Below are 17,648 nucleotides of genomic sequence, written 5' to 3' on the forward strand. Positions count from 1 at the left end.
CTGCTGCAGGTGACAATCTCACTCTCAATAATTTCTTCAAATCAAGATTTGACTTCCTTCTCATTGTTCAAAAGCTCAGCGTTAATCTTCCAGTAACCTTTCCTGCTTGTCGGCTTGTGTGGTTTCAGTGTGATATTAATTACACAGCGACCTGATATTGAAGACTCAGCTGAGTTGGTGACCTCTGGGGAGGAGAGCCACAGATCTGGACCGTTTGGTTTTATCCAGGTAAACTGCCTCCTGTCTGCATCACCTTGTTTGTGAAAAGTGTCATAGATAGAGGGACGTCTGTCCAACCATTCATCTGTCACCATGTTAAAGTCTCCCCCAACTAAAATGTAACTTATGGCTGATGAGTTTTTGTAATCAGCGATGGTTTCTGTGAGATTTTCTAGTTGAGGTTTGTTTCAGGCGCTATCATTATGACCGTAAATATTCATCAAAATTACCAAATGCCCTTCTCAGTTTACCACAGCAGCGATCCAGTGGCCGTTGTTGTCACATTCAAATGTTGTGAATGTTCCAGGAAACCTGTAAAAACATATGGCCACACCTCCAGAGGTATTACTGCCATGAGAAAAGATGATGTTGTCCCCCATTGGTTCTTCCAAAGTCTCATGTCCTCTTCACATGAGTGAGTCTCTTGTAGAAAAAAACAATGTGCTTTGAGTCCTTTACAGAATAGAAAAACAGCCTTACGTTTCGTGTTGTCTTTTAGACCTCTTGTATTTAAAGAAAAAAAAGAAATCCCAGACTTGAAAAAAAACATACACAAATTGACATTAAACGACAAACGAGAGAAACAGAAAAACGAAACAGAAAAGCAGAGCTCGCACCTCCTCAGACCTCTCCAGGTTGAGAGCAGATGCTCCTGTGACGGCCGCTTCAGCAGATCAGACTGCGTTTAAACTTAAACATGACCTCTCCACATTCCTCTCGGAGGAAACAAGTAGCAAAACAAAACAAAATAAAATTCTATTTTTTCCTGGCAAACGACTCTTTGAGAAAGATTCCAAAGAGAGAGCAAGAAAGGAAAAACACAAAATGTTGCAACTCTCTCAAAGAAAAGACAGAGCCAAGAACAGAAGATGTGGGTAGCTTGTCTGCTGCGACTGATCCAGAGAGAGAGGGAAAAGAGAGAAAAATCTAAAAAATGGACTACAAAGAGGACGTCTTCCATGTCCCTGGCTGTGACTCTTTTACCATCGATGAAGGCGTGCGCTCCTCTGAGGCCGGCTTTCTTCCCCTCTTTCCTGGCCTTCTCTACCTGCAGCCACAGCTTGTTCCTGGATTCCTTTGCTTCTCGTGTCAGGTCCTCCTTGAACTTTATTCCTTTTCCTTTGATGCACTCTGCTGTTCTGGCATCCCTCCAGACTTTATCCCGATGGGATCTTGACATAAAGTGCACTAGGACGCGGCGGCTGGAGCGCTCGTTGTCCACGATGTCCACCGTGACAGCCGGCTGGTTCGTGATGTCGGGGGAGATTTGGCCAAACAGGTCAGTGATGACTTTCTTGATATCCTCCCCCGTCTTCTCCGGTATCCCCGCCACTCGTAGGTTCCACCGCCTGGAGGATGCATCAATGTCGTTGTCTTTATCCTGGAGCTCTGTGTTCGTTCTTCCCCCGGCCGCTGCTTCTGCCTGAAGGGTGTGCACCTGTCCAGTTATGTCCTCCAGGGAGTCTGTGACACTCATCGTAGCTTTGGTTTTTGCTTTGACTTCGTCCTCCCGTGATTGGAGTCGCTTCAGAGATTCAACTCGTCTCTTCTCCATTCTCACCAGAATGCTTCGTGATGCCATTTCACAGTCCTCCGACTCACCACTCACCGCTTTCTCTTTTCTTCCTCTTAGATTTGGATCCTGTGGGACTTCAGGTCAGTGTTGTGGCGTCAGTTCAGCTTCCTCATCAATACGGTGATCTATTTCCTTGACTTGGTCGTCCAAACACTTACGTGCATAGGCATGCATCGCATTTATGAAGTTTTTGTCCATATCCATCACTCCGGTATCTTGACCCACTCAGGACGCTGAAATGTTTGTGGCGCACGTGGGGAAGGAGTCCGTTTGTTGTTTGGTGCTTGTCCCAAAGTCTGAGCAAGTCCGTTTACTTCTTTTTGTCCCTTAAAAGCTGGGAGTTCGTTTCAGAGAGGTCAAATTTACAGTGGGTCAGGACGCCATGCTGCCTCTCCCACAAGCAGGAAAAACGAGGAGTCGACTTCAGTCCCTCCAGTTGAAACTTAGAAGATGATGGCGGACGTTGTGTTTGGTCTCGAGCCAGTTGGAATTCTGGGTAATGGGTGCTGAGTTGTAGCAATGACGCATATTGATATGACCTATTTTGGTCAGATAAGGGTTGAGTATTTTGGAAAACAAAACCATCCATCCATCCATCCATCGTCATCTTCCGCTTATTCCTACACATTAAGGGTCGCGGGGGGGCTGGAGCCTATCCCAGCGTCAACGGGCGAGAGGCGGGGTTCACCCTGGACAGGTCACCAGTCCATCGCAGGGCCAACATAGAGAGACGAACAACCATTCACACTCACATTCACACCTACGGTCAATTTAGAGAATCAATCAGCCTTGTCCCCAATTGCATGTTTTTGGACTGTGGAGGAAGCTGGAGTACCAGAGAGAACCCAGCAGGAACAGGGAGAACATGGAGACTCACACAGAAAGATCCTGTGCCCGAGCCGGCACTCGAACCTGGAACCCTCTTGCTGTGAGGCCACAGTGCTGACCACTGCACCACCGTGCAGCCCTGGAAAACAAAACCTCATAATTGATTACATTGTTGTTAGAGACACTCTAATATAGATGAAACAAGTAGAAATGTATAAGAAAATATTACTTCAGTTAAACAAAAAATACTCATAACATTTGCTAATAATTAAAATAAATTCTTTGACAAAATACATTCAAACACTTTATTCACAAAGATTACAAAATTCCTGTACACACATCTGGCAAACCCTAGGTATCGTTTGTGTGGATGTGTGGAGTCGAATGATAGGGAGCTGATTTCCTTACCTGACCTTTTTAAAGCAAGAATTAGCAGAAACACCATACAGGACATGTTACAGGTACGTTTCATTCGGGGGTCTAGGGCCGGTATGGATGTTGACCCTAACCTAATACCCCATGACTTCTGGACCCCCAAACGACCCCCCCTGTAGATACCAGCTGGATCAACAAATACCATGTGCAGCCATAGAAGGTCTCACACACACACAGAGGGGTGAAGAGTGAGAAGAGACATTTCTTCAAGGAAATGTAACAACCACACTCAACTGAAGGGAGACCAGGACCTGGAACCTTCAACGACATGAAAAACCTGATCAATATCGTGCAAGAATAGATGTCTTATGGGAATGATAGATGAGTCAATCTTACATAAAACTAAATGTGAACCTGGAGTAAAGACAAATATACAAAACATGAACGCATTGATAGGCATTAAATGAAGAGAAAAAATATATATATATAGATAGATACTTTATTGATCCCCAAGGGGAAATTCCATACTGTATATCTATATCTATATATAGATATACATCTATATATCTCTCTCTATATATATACATCTATATATATATAGAGAGAGAGAGAGAGAGAGAGAAAGAGACAGAGATATAGATCTATATCTATATAAAGATATCGATATACATCTCTCTCTCTCTCTATATATATATATATAGATATAGAGAGAGAGAGAGATATTGATTTCTATATATAGATAGATAGATATAGATGATATATAGATATATAAAATGTATGTGTGTGTGTGAAAAATTACATTTGAGTGTACAAGAACGTATTACATCCTGAGTGTGTCTGACTGTGTCCATCCAGTTTGTGACACTGATTTAGCTGAAGAGACACTGGTCCAGACTGGGAGTTCACATGCTGGGAGCAAACCAGTTCAAGCCCTTTAATGCCACCTCGAATCCCAAGAAACAGGCCTGGGAGGAGGGGATCAGTAGAGTGAGGGGACCATCACAGAAAGAGGACCAGGGGTGGCCATAGTGAGATAAAACCACATTTTGTGGCTATGAGATCAACCACGTTCACACAAATTGATTCATTTGTGGCGACAAGACAATATGTTGACTTTTCCTGCAAACTGATTTAGGGGAACAAGTTTTTTTAGCTCTTGACCACAAATTTTGAAAGTGAGGGGACAACTTAAATGTTGTAGTTTTCTCTCTACAGCCACTCCAGAGCTTCTCAGTACAAAGATAAAAATATAGAAATTAAAAGAGGAATTTCTGTGAGAGGATTACCGCATTGGCAGGGAAAGCTCGTAGGAAGACAGCATTGAAGCCTTTGTAGAGCGCTTTAGGTCCTTCATCTTGAAGCAGCGTCCTCAGGACATCCAGCAGTCCCCTGTACTTCCCATCTGCAGCTACAAACACACATTTGCTCACCCTCTACCGTTCCTTGTGATAAGCTAACTAGAACAGAGGACAGGAGGGTCTTAGTGGATGACATTTCATGCATGGTGTATATAAAGTGAATAATTCTAAAACTGCGCTCATATGGAAAGTATCTGTGTATGTTCTCAGTCATCCAGGTCATCGTAATTCTCAAAAATAATCCATTTAAATGAAATGAAGTGAACACTTCACTTTCAGGGGTGAGTGCAGTTGCCTAAACTGATTATTTTTGAGGACACGTATGGAATATTAAAAGGCAGCTTTAAATCTCACCTGTCTGGAAGTTGGATTTAAGAACATCTGGAGGAAGAGCAATGGTCCAGTTCAAGATCCCTGCAATACCACCAGCCAGCAGGATGTTGGCAGTACTTAGCTGAGAAACACTAACAACACACATCAAATCATCAGCTTCACAGTATCCTTGAGAGCTAAATCAGTGTTGCCATGGCAACTAACCTTTGACCCTCGGACGCCAGGAGGTTCTTGAGGTATTCATATGTCAGGAAGTACAGACCATTAGAAGGCACATCTGAGACACACCACAAACACACCCAGGTCAGAAATCTCTCTGATAAATCATGTTATACAAGCTCCTCTCAAAGATGGAATTTCCCATTCCCTGAGTGTCTTGTCAAGCTCAATGGAGAAGCTGAAGTAGTTTGCCTTGAAAGCCAATAGAGGGCGCTCCAAACATTCACAATCAACTCCACTTACTGCTGCTCCTGCTTCAGTCAAGATAGGATAAGGAGGTATTCCTGGGTAGTCCGACAGGAAGTTATCATGTCAGGGATGAGGTGTTCGTAGTCCAACAGGATGTGGTCATCTACTGGTTCCTTTTCCAACAGGAAGTGGTCATCTCCTGTTTCCTCCTCCAACAGCCAATAGGATCGCTCCATGTGATTGTGGGTGATTGAACCAGTAAATCAGCTCTGGTGAACAAAAGTTGATGATCTTCCAGGTTCAGTTCAGCAAGATCATCTTCACTAATGAACCCTCTGATGATTCAAGGTCACCATCAGTACATTTCAGGCTTCTTGTGTTTCCCCTGATGACCTTTAATGACCTCCAGGACCTCTGTAGGCTCCTCTAGACTCTTGTTAGCAACCCAGGTTTTTAAGACTCCACCACTCCAACATCCACCAGTCTGGTGTTTACTGGTGGATCTGATGTAGAACTGAACCTCCACCATCCACCGGTCTGGTATTACTGGTGGATCTGATGTAGAACTGAACCTCCACCATCCACCGGTCTGGTGTTTACTGGTGGATCTGATGTAGAACTGAACCTCCACCATCCACCAGTCTGGTGTTTACTGGTGGATCTGATGTAGAACTGAACCTCCAACACCCACCAGTCTGGTGTTTACTGGTGGATCTGATGTAGAACTGAACCTCCAACATCCACCGGTCTGGTGTTTACTGGTGGATCTGATGTAGAACTGAACCTCCACCATCCACCGGTCTGGTGTTTACTGGTGGATCTGATGTAGAACTGAACCTCCGACATCCACCGGTCTGGTGTTTACTGGTGGATCTGATGTAGAACTGAACCTCCACCATCCACGGGTCTGGTGTTTACTGGTGGATCTGATGTAGACCTGAACCTCCAGCATCCACCGGTCTGGTGTTTACTGGTGGATCTGATGTAGAACTGAACCTCCACCATCCACCGGTCTGGTGTTTACTGGTGGATCTGATGTAGAACTGAACCTCCACCATCCACCAGTCTGGTGTTTACTGGTGGATCTGATGTAGAACTGAACCTCCGACATCCACCGGTCTGGTGTTTACTGGTGGATCTGATGTAGAACTGAACCTCCACCATCCACAGGTCTGGTGTTTACTGGTGGATCTGATGTAGAACTGAACCTCCATCATCCACGGGTCTGGTTTTTACTGGTGGATCTGATGTAGAACTGAACCTCCACCATCCACCAGTCTGGTGTTTACTGGTGGATCTGATGTAGAACTGAACCTCCAACAGCCACCGGTCTGGTGTTTACTGGTGGATCTGATGTAGAACTGAACCTCCAACATCCACTGGTCTGGTGTTTACTGGTGGATCTGATGTAGAACTGAACCTCCACCATCCACCGGTCTGGTGTTTACTGGTGGATCTGATGTAGAACTGAACCTCTAACATCCACCGGACTGGTGTTTAGTGGTGGATCTGATGTAGAACTGAACCTGCTGATATCTTCAGCTCCTGGGAACCAAACACCTGATTACAGGTCTCTGACCTGGAGACCAGCGATCCAGACATTCAAAACCTGAATCATGGTTCTAAGGACACTCCTCTCTACACACGTCTCTCATTTGTGGACATAAATGTTTCATACAGTCAGGGAAAACCTAGAAAAGTCACTGAATTTGAAAATATCAATCTCAAGGCTTAATAAAGTTTTTCAAATATTAAATCAAGCCAGAAAATTCTGTAAACAGTCATGGAAACTTGCTTCCCTAATATAAGAGTGTTTGATTATTGTGTAAAGATTTTTTTGAAATACATCTTCATGTATTAAACCACATAGCTTTTCACCTGTATCTTCTACTCCACTAAACCTGTTCAGGGTAGCAGGAGGGTCAGGGGTGGAGCTAATTCCAGTTGTCACTGGGTGAGAGGCAGGCTCACCCTGGACAGGTCACCATAAATCAACTGACAACCATTTACAATTTTTTGAGTTTGCAGTTAACCTGACTTGCATGTTTTGATGTGTATGTGATGAAGCCACAACATCTGCAGATAACCCACACAGCCACAGGAGAACTTCCAGGAGGACCCTAGCTGGCAGTCGGAGTCCAACCGAGAACCTTCTTGCTGTGATGTGACGGCACGAACCACTGCACCACCATGCAGCCCTCGCTGGGGACTGTTAGTCACATGTACACTGGTGCATGTTTATTTGGATTACTCTTTTTAGTTTGAGTCAGGCTAGGGGGAGGAGTCCTACCAATGTCTCTGAGGCTGAACAAATGAGTGAGTGGCTGAGTTGATGGTGGCGCTAGTGAGCTTGATCCTGACATTACTGATGTGCTGTCGTGGTTCACCATGACAGGATGTCAGAGATGAGATGTTCTTCAAATCTGCTTTTTTGAGTGACACCCCTGAAAGAAAGTGGGAATTTCAAAAAACCTTGACTTTGGTTTTCCCATAAATGTCAGTTAATGTAAACTGGGTGTTGAGCAGAATCATCCAAAGTCAACACTCTGACCTGGTGAGGGAGCTACATGCCCTGTTCTCCTACATATGGGAGAACTTATTGCAGCATTTGATTATTTTCATGTAGTTTGGGTACAAATGTTTGTTATGCTTCTTTTTTGCTCTCGTTGCTCAAAATCCATCAACTGCTCAGTTCTATACATTCAAACCAGTCGAGCGTTAACATGGATTCATTCAAATGAGCCCAGAAGTACATGAAAATACACACAAATACAAGGAGGGGATGTACCTCTGATGAGTGTGAGGATAGTCCCCTTGTAGACGCTGCGGATGCCCTGCTCCCTGTACAGACGCACAGCACAGTCCAGAGGACCCGAGTATTTTAGCTGGTCACTGCCTGCCTGCACCTGGAAAACACACCACCAAAGAAAGAAAGAACAATAAATAGATAGATGATAGAAAGATAGATTTTCTCTATTGATGCCACAACTGGGACATTCAAATGTAGCAGGAGTATGACATGCAGTATAGAGCACACTAAATACAACAAATATAAATAAATAGGAAAAGGGGAAAAAGGAGTAAAATAAAAAAAAAAATCTGCAATAAAAATAAAACATATGTGCAGAAGAAGGTTGTAAGGTGCAGGTGGAAAAAAACTGTCGGGTGAGGAGTGAACTGTTGTAAAGGGAGACAGCATTTGGCAGGTAAGACTTCCTGTATCTGTCCCTTTGACAGCAGAACTGTAACAGTCTTTTGGAGAAGGTGCTGTGCTGTCCAGTGTGGGGTGGAGGGGGTGCTCAGCATTGTCCATGATGGATAGCAGCTGCTTCAATGTCCTCGTCTCCACCGCAGTCGCAAAATCCAGACTCGGGCTCAGGTTGTAGAGGTTTTCCAGTAGAGAAAGACAGCTGGCTGGCACAGGTCCTTAGGATCCTGAGGGTGATGCCATCAGGACCTGTGGCTTTCAGCCGGTAAAGCCTCTCCAGCTGTCTCCTAACTTGGCCAGTAGTCACAGTCACGGGGGGGCCCTGATATTGATGTCTTCAGTGGTGGGAGACCTGCTGCCCAAGAGGGTGAGGGGGGAGGAGTGGGAGCACTTGGAGACAGCGGGGGTGTGTCCTAAATATAGTTTTGAGGACCTTCACAATGACAGCAGATTAACATCATTGTTGTAGCCAATGTCATGCGTTGTGGTGTTGTGTGTGTGTGTGTGAGCGCATGTGCAAGTGTGTATGTGCAAGTGTATTAACTTGCGTGCAACTGTTAAACTTATATGAACGTAAACAGTGCTGCAATGTCACAAGCACACCTGGGCACAGGTCAGCAATTGCTGTGTGCAGGCTGATAGAGGTCACAGGCGAGCAGGTGTGTAGAGGCAGGCACAGGGGAGGCCACACAGTTTTTCCATGGTGGTGCCCGCTTGGAAAGAAAAGCTGTCTTTTTTAAGTCGTTTTATGCTTATTCATGCCTTTTATATGAGCTCATTTTTTAAGTGCAGGGGTGGGGAACCCTGTGCCATGGAGGGCCGTGTGTATGCGGGTTGTCCTCCCAACCCAACACTTCAACAGGTCATTCCATTGATGAACAGTCTTTCAGCCACAGAAGTGTGTTCGTCCATGGAATGACCTGTTGGGAGGACAACCCGCATACACACGGCCTTCCATGGCACAGGGTTCCCCACACCCGTTTTAGCGTATTCTTGAACAGCTCCCCTTTTGTCTTTTCTAAAGATAGATTAAAATAAAGTGACATTTTTTGAACATGGCAGAAGACCTCTTTGTTTTGAATCATCACGCATAAGAAAAACCCTTCCCGACTCTCCCAAGTGGCTTTTTGGAGGATAAATTGCCACTTCAGTCATTGCCCCTTAAAACTATACTTCCCCCAAAAGTGTATTTCACTTCTCCAGTACTCTCTAACTGGAGTATAAAGCTCACTAAGATGTTTTCCTCCTTCATTACTTCTTTGTGACTGAAAATGCAGATGTTGCATTCTCCTTCTTTGTCCCCTGGTGTTGTTTCCGCCACTCCCTGGTTGTTTCTCTTTCTTGTTTCCAGGGGTGGGTCGTAGACGCTGGCAGCAGCTGCATGGTGCACACCTGACATTCATCTCCTCATCACATCTCTGCTCAAATACTCCAGTTCTCCAGGCACTCATCGCCATATCTTTACAGTTAACTACATGGTAACTTTGTCAGACTCCTCAGTGATTCTGAGTATTTCCCCAGAGTTCTACGCTCACTTGTGTTTTGTCTGTGGTGTGTTTTACTCTTTTGTGCTTTTTGCATTCTGAGTCTCCTGCCTTGTTTTCACACTAACCCCTGTTCTTAGATTCCCTGTCAGCAAGCTGCCCCTCTGGACCCACGCTCTCACAAGGACCTTCCCTGTCTCCTTGCCCCTCGCCTCATCACCTGGACTCCCTCCGTCCCACTGGCTCCTCGCCCCTGCCTTTTTATTAAACCTCTGTTTAATGTCAGCCTCTGTCTTTTGGGTCTGACTCCACCACCTGTCATCACAACAGAAAGATCAGCCACGTATATTTAGCTTGAAGCTAATGGAGACTGACGGCAAACAGCAGCTAAACTGTCCAGAAACGTCTGTTCACCAACTCTCCAGGTGGTCTGGTGTAATCCAGGTCTCCTTGATCCAGCTGGAGGATCAGGGATCCACTAACACTTGGACTGGAGATCAGAACATTCAATGGAGCTGTTCTCTGTAAGCATTTGTTTGTGTTTTACACCAATGATGGCATCACATCCATACAGACTCAGTAGGATATAAACTTGGCCAACCAAGCATATTTACTTTTTAACAGGCTGGTATATTGGATCAATACACATTATTGGCTGATACACTAGTTTAAATATCTATGGAAGTCAATTGTGCCAGTAAAACACAAAAAAGGAGAAAATGCGTCATGTTTTAGGACTCAGAATCTGTATCAGGAAGGAAATGGGCACATTATCACTTAATCCTCGAACTGTCTTGATTCACAAGGTTCAAAGCTCAAACTGGTGAGCAGAATTACAGCCACACACACACAGACTTTACCTGCAGTAAGCATTTAATCCTCTCTCCTGGAGCAACAATCACTGTGGTGAAGACGCCGGCCAGACAGCCTGACAGGAATAACTGAGAGTTCCTACACAGAGCACAAAGTGGAATATGTATTTATCGCCAATAGCACCTTAAATTTCGACAGCTGGAAACAATTTGGTGAGAGTGGTGACAGTTAACCAAAGCAATGAGCTCAAATGCCCTTTAACATGTGTGTGATGATGTCAACCAATAATATCACAAGACCAAGAGTCTGCAGCCATGCTTGCGGCTTAGCTCAAACTGTGCTCTGAGCTAGATGATAGCATGCTCACAGTGTTACTGTACAGTTCATTTGTAATCAGTCGGGAGTGTCCTGATGGGACAGCCCCACACCATAAGCAGTTGTCAACGGCAATTATCAGAGTAAAAAAGGACATAACATTACAGCATTGAACTTAAGATCAATGCTGCACATAACTAACCAGATCTTATTCATGTCTCATATTGCAGTGTAGCAGATGCTCACAGTTCTCCTCTCCTCTCCTCCCTCAACCAACCAACCGGCGAACTGATCCAACAATCAGTCTATCGGACTTTGCTTCATACGAACACAATGAAAAACTGAGGGAGTTACACAATAACAAACGACTCCCACAATGCATCACTTGCCTAAAATCACAGGAAATAGGAACTAAGGAACCATAGACAAATGTTAAATAAAATAACTGCATGAGAGAGAGTTGAAAGATTTAAGTGAGTAAAAATATTAATAAATGATATTAATAGGAAAAGAATGGATGTAAAATGAAAAAAGAACAATGTAAAAAAAGACACACTTACAGACTTCATGTAAGAGCTAGTGGATAGTGAGTTAATTATATTAATGAATTGTTGACTGATTTTGGAATATTTCAATCGTATTCCCACCTCCTGTGCATAAGAGTAAAATAATTCTTAATTTTATTACGACGAAAAGTACCTCTATAATTTTTACCAAGTTATGTAATAAAACTATTTTTTACTGTATAAATATGTTATTGCACTTGGATGTAACTTTTGTTCAGTTTTATGCTTTGAAATTATGACTGTGTATTCCTGGTAAACCTTAAAAACAGAAGATACCATATGTCGTCGTAAGTGTGACAATATATTGAAACCGTGCATGCAGCACAGTTACATGGAATTCAGGCGTGTATATTCGTGTCTTATTTGGCCTTGAACATCCATCCTTCCATCATCCATCCCTCAGTCCACCCATCATCCACCCATCCTACATCCTCGATACATAAGTCAGGGTTTGAATGTCTTAGTTCTATTTCCTTTTATATTTTTAAAGTCTGTGTGTTTCCTCACATCCTGTCAAGCCTCCCCCAACTTAGATGTTTGCCCCCCCTAATGTGTTTCATTTGTGTCTCATTGTCACCCCTACCTGTGTGTATACATCAGGGTTTTTCCTTTGTTCAGTGCCAGATTGTGTCTTCTGTTATCCCCATGTGTTTGGACCAGTCTGCCTGCTACTGACCTTAGTTTTGCTGCTGATTCTGTTACCTCTGACTGTGCCGACTGCCTTTGACATTTGGTTTGGATTGAGGACCTTGAGCTTTGGATCTTGTCTTTGTCTGCATTTGTGAGTCTACCACTGTGCTTGACAATATAATCCAAATATGGATCGAGGCTGGCAGGGTGCCGATGACAGGAGGTGGTGATGAGGGGTAACATGAGGAGATGGGTGGAGAGGGGGGTGTTGCTGCACATGAGCGAATGATAGCAGAGGGAAGGGGGACAACAAAATAGACCTTCCAAGGGTAACAAACATTGTAAGACTAACCCAACAACTACATATGCACACTTATCGTCCCTGTTGCCAGAACCCCCCGCCCCAAAGTTGACTCCAGTGGTAAAGGTTGTGTGTTCTTCTTTCCTGTGTCAGGGAACAAATTGGTGCCCTGTAAACCTGCTGGGAATCACTTTGAACAAGAATAATGGTAAGGCTAGCTGTTCGCTGGCGCTGGGGAGTATTTCCCAAAAAATATAGCAAAAATTTTTAGCCATAATGGCCTTTGTGGGTCATCACATCACAGTTTTCCAAGTCAGCGTACACTTGGTGTGATCACCTACAGTAGGAGCTGACTGACTGTAAGACCTTTTGTAGGCTTCATTTGCGAAGGACGAACAGCAGCACAATCAGGGATTTTCTTTCAGTTAAAAGTTGGGATTTAGAGTTGGGCAGGCATTCAGTTGAGATGTTGGAGGGAAAGCATGTTATCAGTGAATGTCCTCACTAATATAGATGTGCAGACAAACTTACGTCAGGGGTTTTCCAGGATCTGTCTGCTGAAGCTGTTTCCCCAAGCCAAACCCAAAGAAGCTGATGGCCATCATCGGAGCCACGCCAGCCAGTGGGGCTCCCATCCCTTTGTACAGGCCGAGGAGCCCCTGGAAACACACATGCACATCAGTTTCATCCTTGCAACTTCAAGCAGTTTCAGGGCATTTCTTTTATGAGCAGTGGATTCCTTTTTCAGGTCAAAATGAATCTGCCACTTTTATAACTTTGTTTCAGTTGGGTTCACTGATTTGAACTGTGTGATTATTGCACCTCCACACTGCTGCCACTGCAGACCAGAGAGGTTATGTTTTTAACTTTGTGCATCTCATTCTGTTTATCTGAGGAATGCTTTGATAGAATCTCTTCAAAATTAGTCACGGTCACGGTCGTCTCGCATGTGCAATAACTGTCCTATTCTCATTAACATGATATCTCAGCAACACCTTAAAGATAATGCCTTTAAAAATTGCATTTAAATTTACTGGGACTCAAGGATGACCAAAAAAATTGTGGTCAGACATCAAGGTCACTGTGACAGGAAGGGGGGGGGGGGACAGCTTTCATTATGTGCTACGGTAGGCAGTTTATGTTTGTCCTGTTGTAGGGACATAAAAGTGGAGGGGTGTAGAACCTGGGCCAGAAAAGAACCTGTTACATGTTGGGGCAGATCCATGAAAAAAGGCTGATTGTTACAGAGTTTGGAGCCACTCTCCGGGGGCCCTAGAGCTGTAGCTTGCATGCCTTTTATGAATGTTAGGTTTGGTTTTTTTTACAAAAATTTTGACTTGGTGAACAAGAGATTTGGGGCAGCATGACTGGGTGGCGTGTCGTCTAGCAACCGAAGGGTTGTTGGTTCGATCCCCCACTTCCCCCACTGACCATGTCCAAGTGTCCTTGAGCAAGATACTGAACCCCTAACTGCTCCTGATGACCCTGTGATGGACTGGTGACCTGTCCAGGGTGAACCCCGCCTCTCACCCAATGACAGCGGGGATAGGCTCCACCCCTGACCTGCAACCTTTGACGGATAAGCGGTCTAGAAAAGTATGGATGATGGAAGGATGATGACAGATCAAATTTTTTGGACTTCAAGAAATTAAATTCAGCATGTGTGTGTGTGTGTGTGTGTGTGTGTGTGTGTGTGTGTGTGTGTGTGTGTGTGTGTGTGTTTGTGTGCTACCACCTCTTTGGATATCGTCTTGCGAAAGCAGTCAAATGTTCCGGTGTAGAGAACATACTGGGTACAAGAAGCTTTGGGCTGTGTCTGGAGTCTCACCTGAAGTGAGGACACACACACACACACACACACACACACACACACACACACACACACACACACGCACACACACACACACACACACACAGGTTTGTGTAGCTATCTTATTAGGACATTCCATTGACTTCCATTCATGTGAATATCCCAACCCAAACCCTAATCTTAATCCTAACTCTAACCAGTTGATGCCTAACCTCAACCTCAAGATAACTGCAGGTAACACCTTCACTCTAACTTTGACCAGGTGTTCATGAATGAAGTTCTGCTGCATCAGGACCAGGTCTGGTTAGGTTATCAGAGGTTACTCTGATAGTAGTTTCAAAATTGTGTACTGCAACTCCAGTACTACTCTACAGTTACTCTGATAGTAGTTTCATAATGGTGTACTGCATCTCCAGTACTACTCTACAGTTACTCTGATAGTAGTTTAGTTTAGTTTGATTCATCTGCTGTGTCATAATAGCAGATTTATTTTGAAAGCACGTTTCAGCAACAAAGCAACTGAAGGTGCTTCAGATATACAGCGAAACAGGAACATGATGAAGTATTAAAACCACAAAATCAGACAGCTGTGCTCAGAGGACAGGAAATACAGCAGTCGTTGTCATGTCCTGCCTCTTGTGTATGATTGAGGTTGATTTTAAATGTTCTGCCTCTTGGATGAAAAAAGTAACACCAGTCCCACTGTACTGACGTCACGACAGCCATTCTCATGAATAAACATTTAACGTGAATATCTTTGGATAGCATTGTATCGTTCAAGTGATGAAGTACATTGGTGTTATGCAATAAGGGTTACACAAGTACAACTACAGCTATACTTGGAAAGAGTCTACTTTGGTTTGGCTGCCTCGCGGCCTTGGCGATATTTTAAGCTGATTGATCAATAATCCTTCTCCAGCAGCACCTCTGACTTCTCACAAACACAAACTGGAATTTAATCTACAAACCGGTGATTAGACTGGGACAGAGAGACGAGGGTGTGTCCGTCACCTTGATGGTGTCCAGCGGGTGTCCCGCCAGCAGCAGACACGCTCCGCCGACTCCACCGGCCACGAAGTTCTTGAGCGGAGAAACTCGGTCCTCTCCCCTCATCCTCCTCGTCACCGAACGGTCCCCGGCGGCCGGGTCGCGACGGACCAACTCTCACGGTGCAGGAGAGAAGGAGGTGAGAGCGAGGAGACCGGGGGCTCCTGCCTGTCTGGGTGTGTGGACTCTGACCCCACGGACCTGGACCTGGAAGTTGCTGCTGGGACACTCGAAGCTAAAACAACAGTAAAACTTTATTACTCAGTTCGTTGCCTGGACATGTGAAACAGCGCCCCCTGGTGACAGAAAGAAGCACGTCGTTTTCTGTTCAGCCGAAACATTAAATCCGCTATTGATTTACTGACTTGTGCCTGGAGCTACTTAATGTGGCGTCTCTATAGAAGCTAAGAGGGGATTTGGGGCTGTTGTGTTGTTCTCAAAGTGTACTGAGGAGGAGGAGGGGTTTTACTCCTTTTTTTGATCATTTGAGAATATAGTACTTTTAATTGGGTCTTGCTTTCACTGTTCTTTTGATAATGTTCTTTTCATGAATGCATTTTAGTAAACATGAACAAACTAACCTTTTTTCAATTAATTGAAGCCAGGGACATTGTATTTACAGCATTTACAGAATATTTTAATATATATCAATATCAATATATATCATTTTAATATATATCAATATATTAAAATGATATATATTGATATTGATATTGAAGGTAGCAGATGCCAACAGACTAAACAAACTCATCTGAAAGGCCGGTGACATTGTAGGAGTAAAGCTGGACTCTGACGGTGGTGACAGAAAGGAGGATGTTGTCGAAACTCCACACAATCTTGGCCAGCATCCACCACCCCTCCATCAAGTCCTGGTTAAACACAGGAGCACATTCAGTGCTGGACTGGTCCCACCTAAATGCACCACAGAGCGCCACAGGAAGTCATTCTTACCTGTGGCCATCAAACTCTTTAACTCCTCCCTCTGAGTGATACAAACTTTCTTCAGTGTATCTCATGTCATTACTTAACTGTGCAATACTCTTTGTCATAACCACTGTGCTTGTAAATAGTTTATGCTTACTCTTACTGTTACACTTTATCTCATTTATTAAAGTCTGCACTTTTCTAATTATTGTTATTGTAATTTCTTACTTTATACTACTTCGAGAGCTTTAATAACTGTAACAACAGAATTTCCCCCCGGGATTAATAAAGTATTCTGATTCTGATTCTGATAGATAGATAGATAGATAGACAGATAGATATATAGATAGATAGATGATAGATAGATAGATAGATAGATAGATGATAGATAGATTGATAGATGATAGATAGATAGATAGATGATAGATAGATAGATAGATGATAGATGATAGATAGATAGATAGATAGATAGATAGATAGATAGATAGATAGATAGACAGATAGATATATAGATAGATAGATGATAGATAGATAGATAGATAGATAGATGATAGATAGATTGATAGATGATAGATAGATTGATAGATGATAGATAGATAGATAGATGATAGATAGATAGATAGATGATAGATAGATAGATAGATAGATAGATGATAGATAGATTGATAGATAGATAGATAGATAGATAGATAGATAGATAGATAGATAGATGATAGATGATAGATAGATAGATAGATAGATAGATAGATAGATTGATAGATAGATAGATAGATAGATAGATAGATAGATAGATAGATAGATAGATAGATGATGGATAGATAGATAGATATATAGATAGATAGATGATAGATAGATAGATAGATAGATGATAGATAGATGATAGATAGATAGATAGATAGATAGATAGATAGATAGATCATAGATAGATAGATAGATGATGGATAGATGGATAGATGATAGATAGATGATAGATAGATGATAGATAGATAGATGATAGATAGATAGATAGATAGATAGATAGATAGATGATGGATAGATGATAGATAGATGATAGATAGATAGATAGATAGATAGATAGATAGATAGATAGATGATAGATGATAGATGATAGATAGATGATAGATGATAGATAGATGATAGATAGATAGATAGATAGATAGATAGATAGATGATAGATGATAGATGATAGATAGATAGATAGATAGATAGATGATAGATAGATGGATAGATAGATAGATGATAGATAGATGATAGATAGATAGATAGATAGATAGATAGATAGATAGATAGATGATAGATGATAGATAGATGATAGATAGATGATAGATAGATAGATAGATGATAGATAGATAGATTGATTGATTGATTGATTGATTGATTGATTGATTGATAGATTTTGGTCCAGCATGGTCCGTAACACTCTGATCGCGTCAGATTTCTCCGAGGCAAAAGG

General features: G+C 43.1%; 1 protein-coding gene across 2 annotated transcripts; it reads right to left on the reverse strand.

The window, feature by feature from the left end:
- Positions 1 to 3,580: 3,580 nt before the first annotated feature.
- Positions 3,581 to 15,540, reverse strand: LOC147255268 (mitochondrial carnitine/acylcarnitine carrier protein-like). 2 transcript variants are annotated; one of them, XM_086212842.1, is made up of 9 exons: positions 15,236 to 15,540; positions 14,150 to 14,242; positions 12,946 to 13,073; positions 10,650 to 10,740; positions 7,886 to 8,003; positions 4,894 to 4,966; positions 4,711 to 4,820; positions 4,285 to 4,406; positions 3,582 to 3,963 (listed from the first exon to the last, which is right to left on the reverse strand). In XM_086212842.1, the coding sequence occupies exons 1-9, from the start codon at positions 15,335 to 15,337 to the stop codon at positions 3,901 to 3,903; spliced, it is 900 nt and encodes a 299-aa protein (XP_086068968.1). In that variant the 5' UTR covers positions 15,338 to 15,540; the 3' UTR covers positions 3,582 to 3,900. The 2 variants fall into 2 exon arrangements, with proteins under 2 accessions (XP_086068969.1, XP_086068968.1); XM_086212843.1 differs by lacking the exon at positions 14,150 to 14,242 and having other exon boundaries at positions 3,581 to 3,963.
- Between the last annotated feature and the right edge of the window lie 2,108 nt (positions 15,541 to 17,648).

This window comes from Aulostomus chinensis, chromosome 9 (genome assembly GCF_037954235.1).
Source record: "Aulostomus chinensis isolate RoL2024-O1b breed Wild chromosome 9, RoL_Achi_v1.0, whole genome shotgun sequence".
Classification (NCBI taxonomy): domain Eukaryota; kingdom Metazoa; phylum Chordata; class Actinopteri; order Syngnathiformes; family Aulostomidae; genus Aulostomus; species Aulostomus chinensis.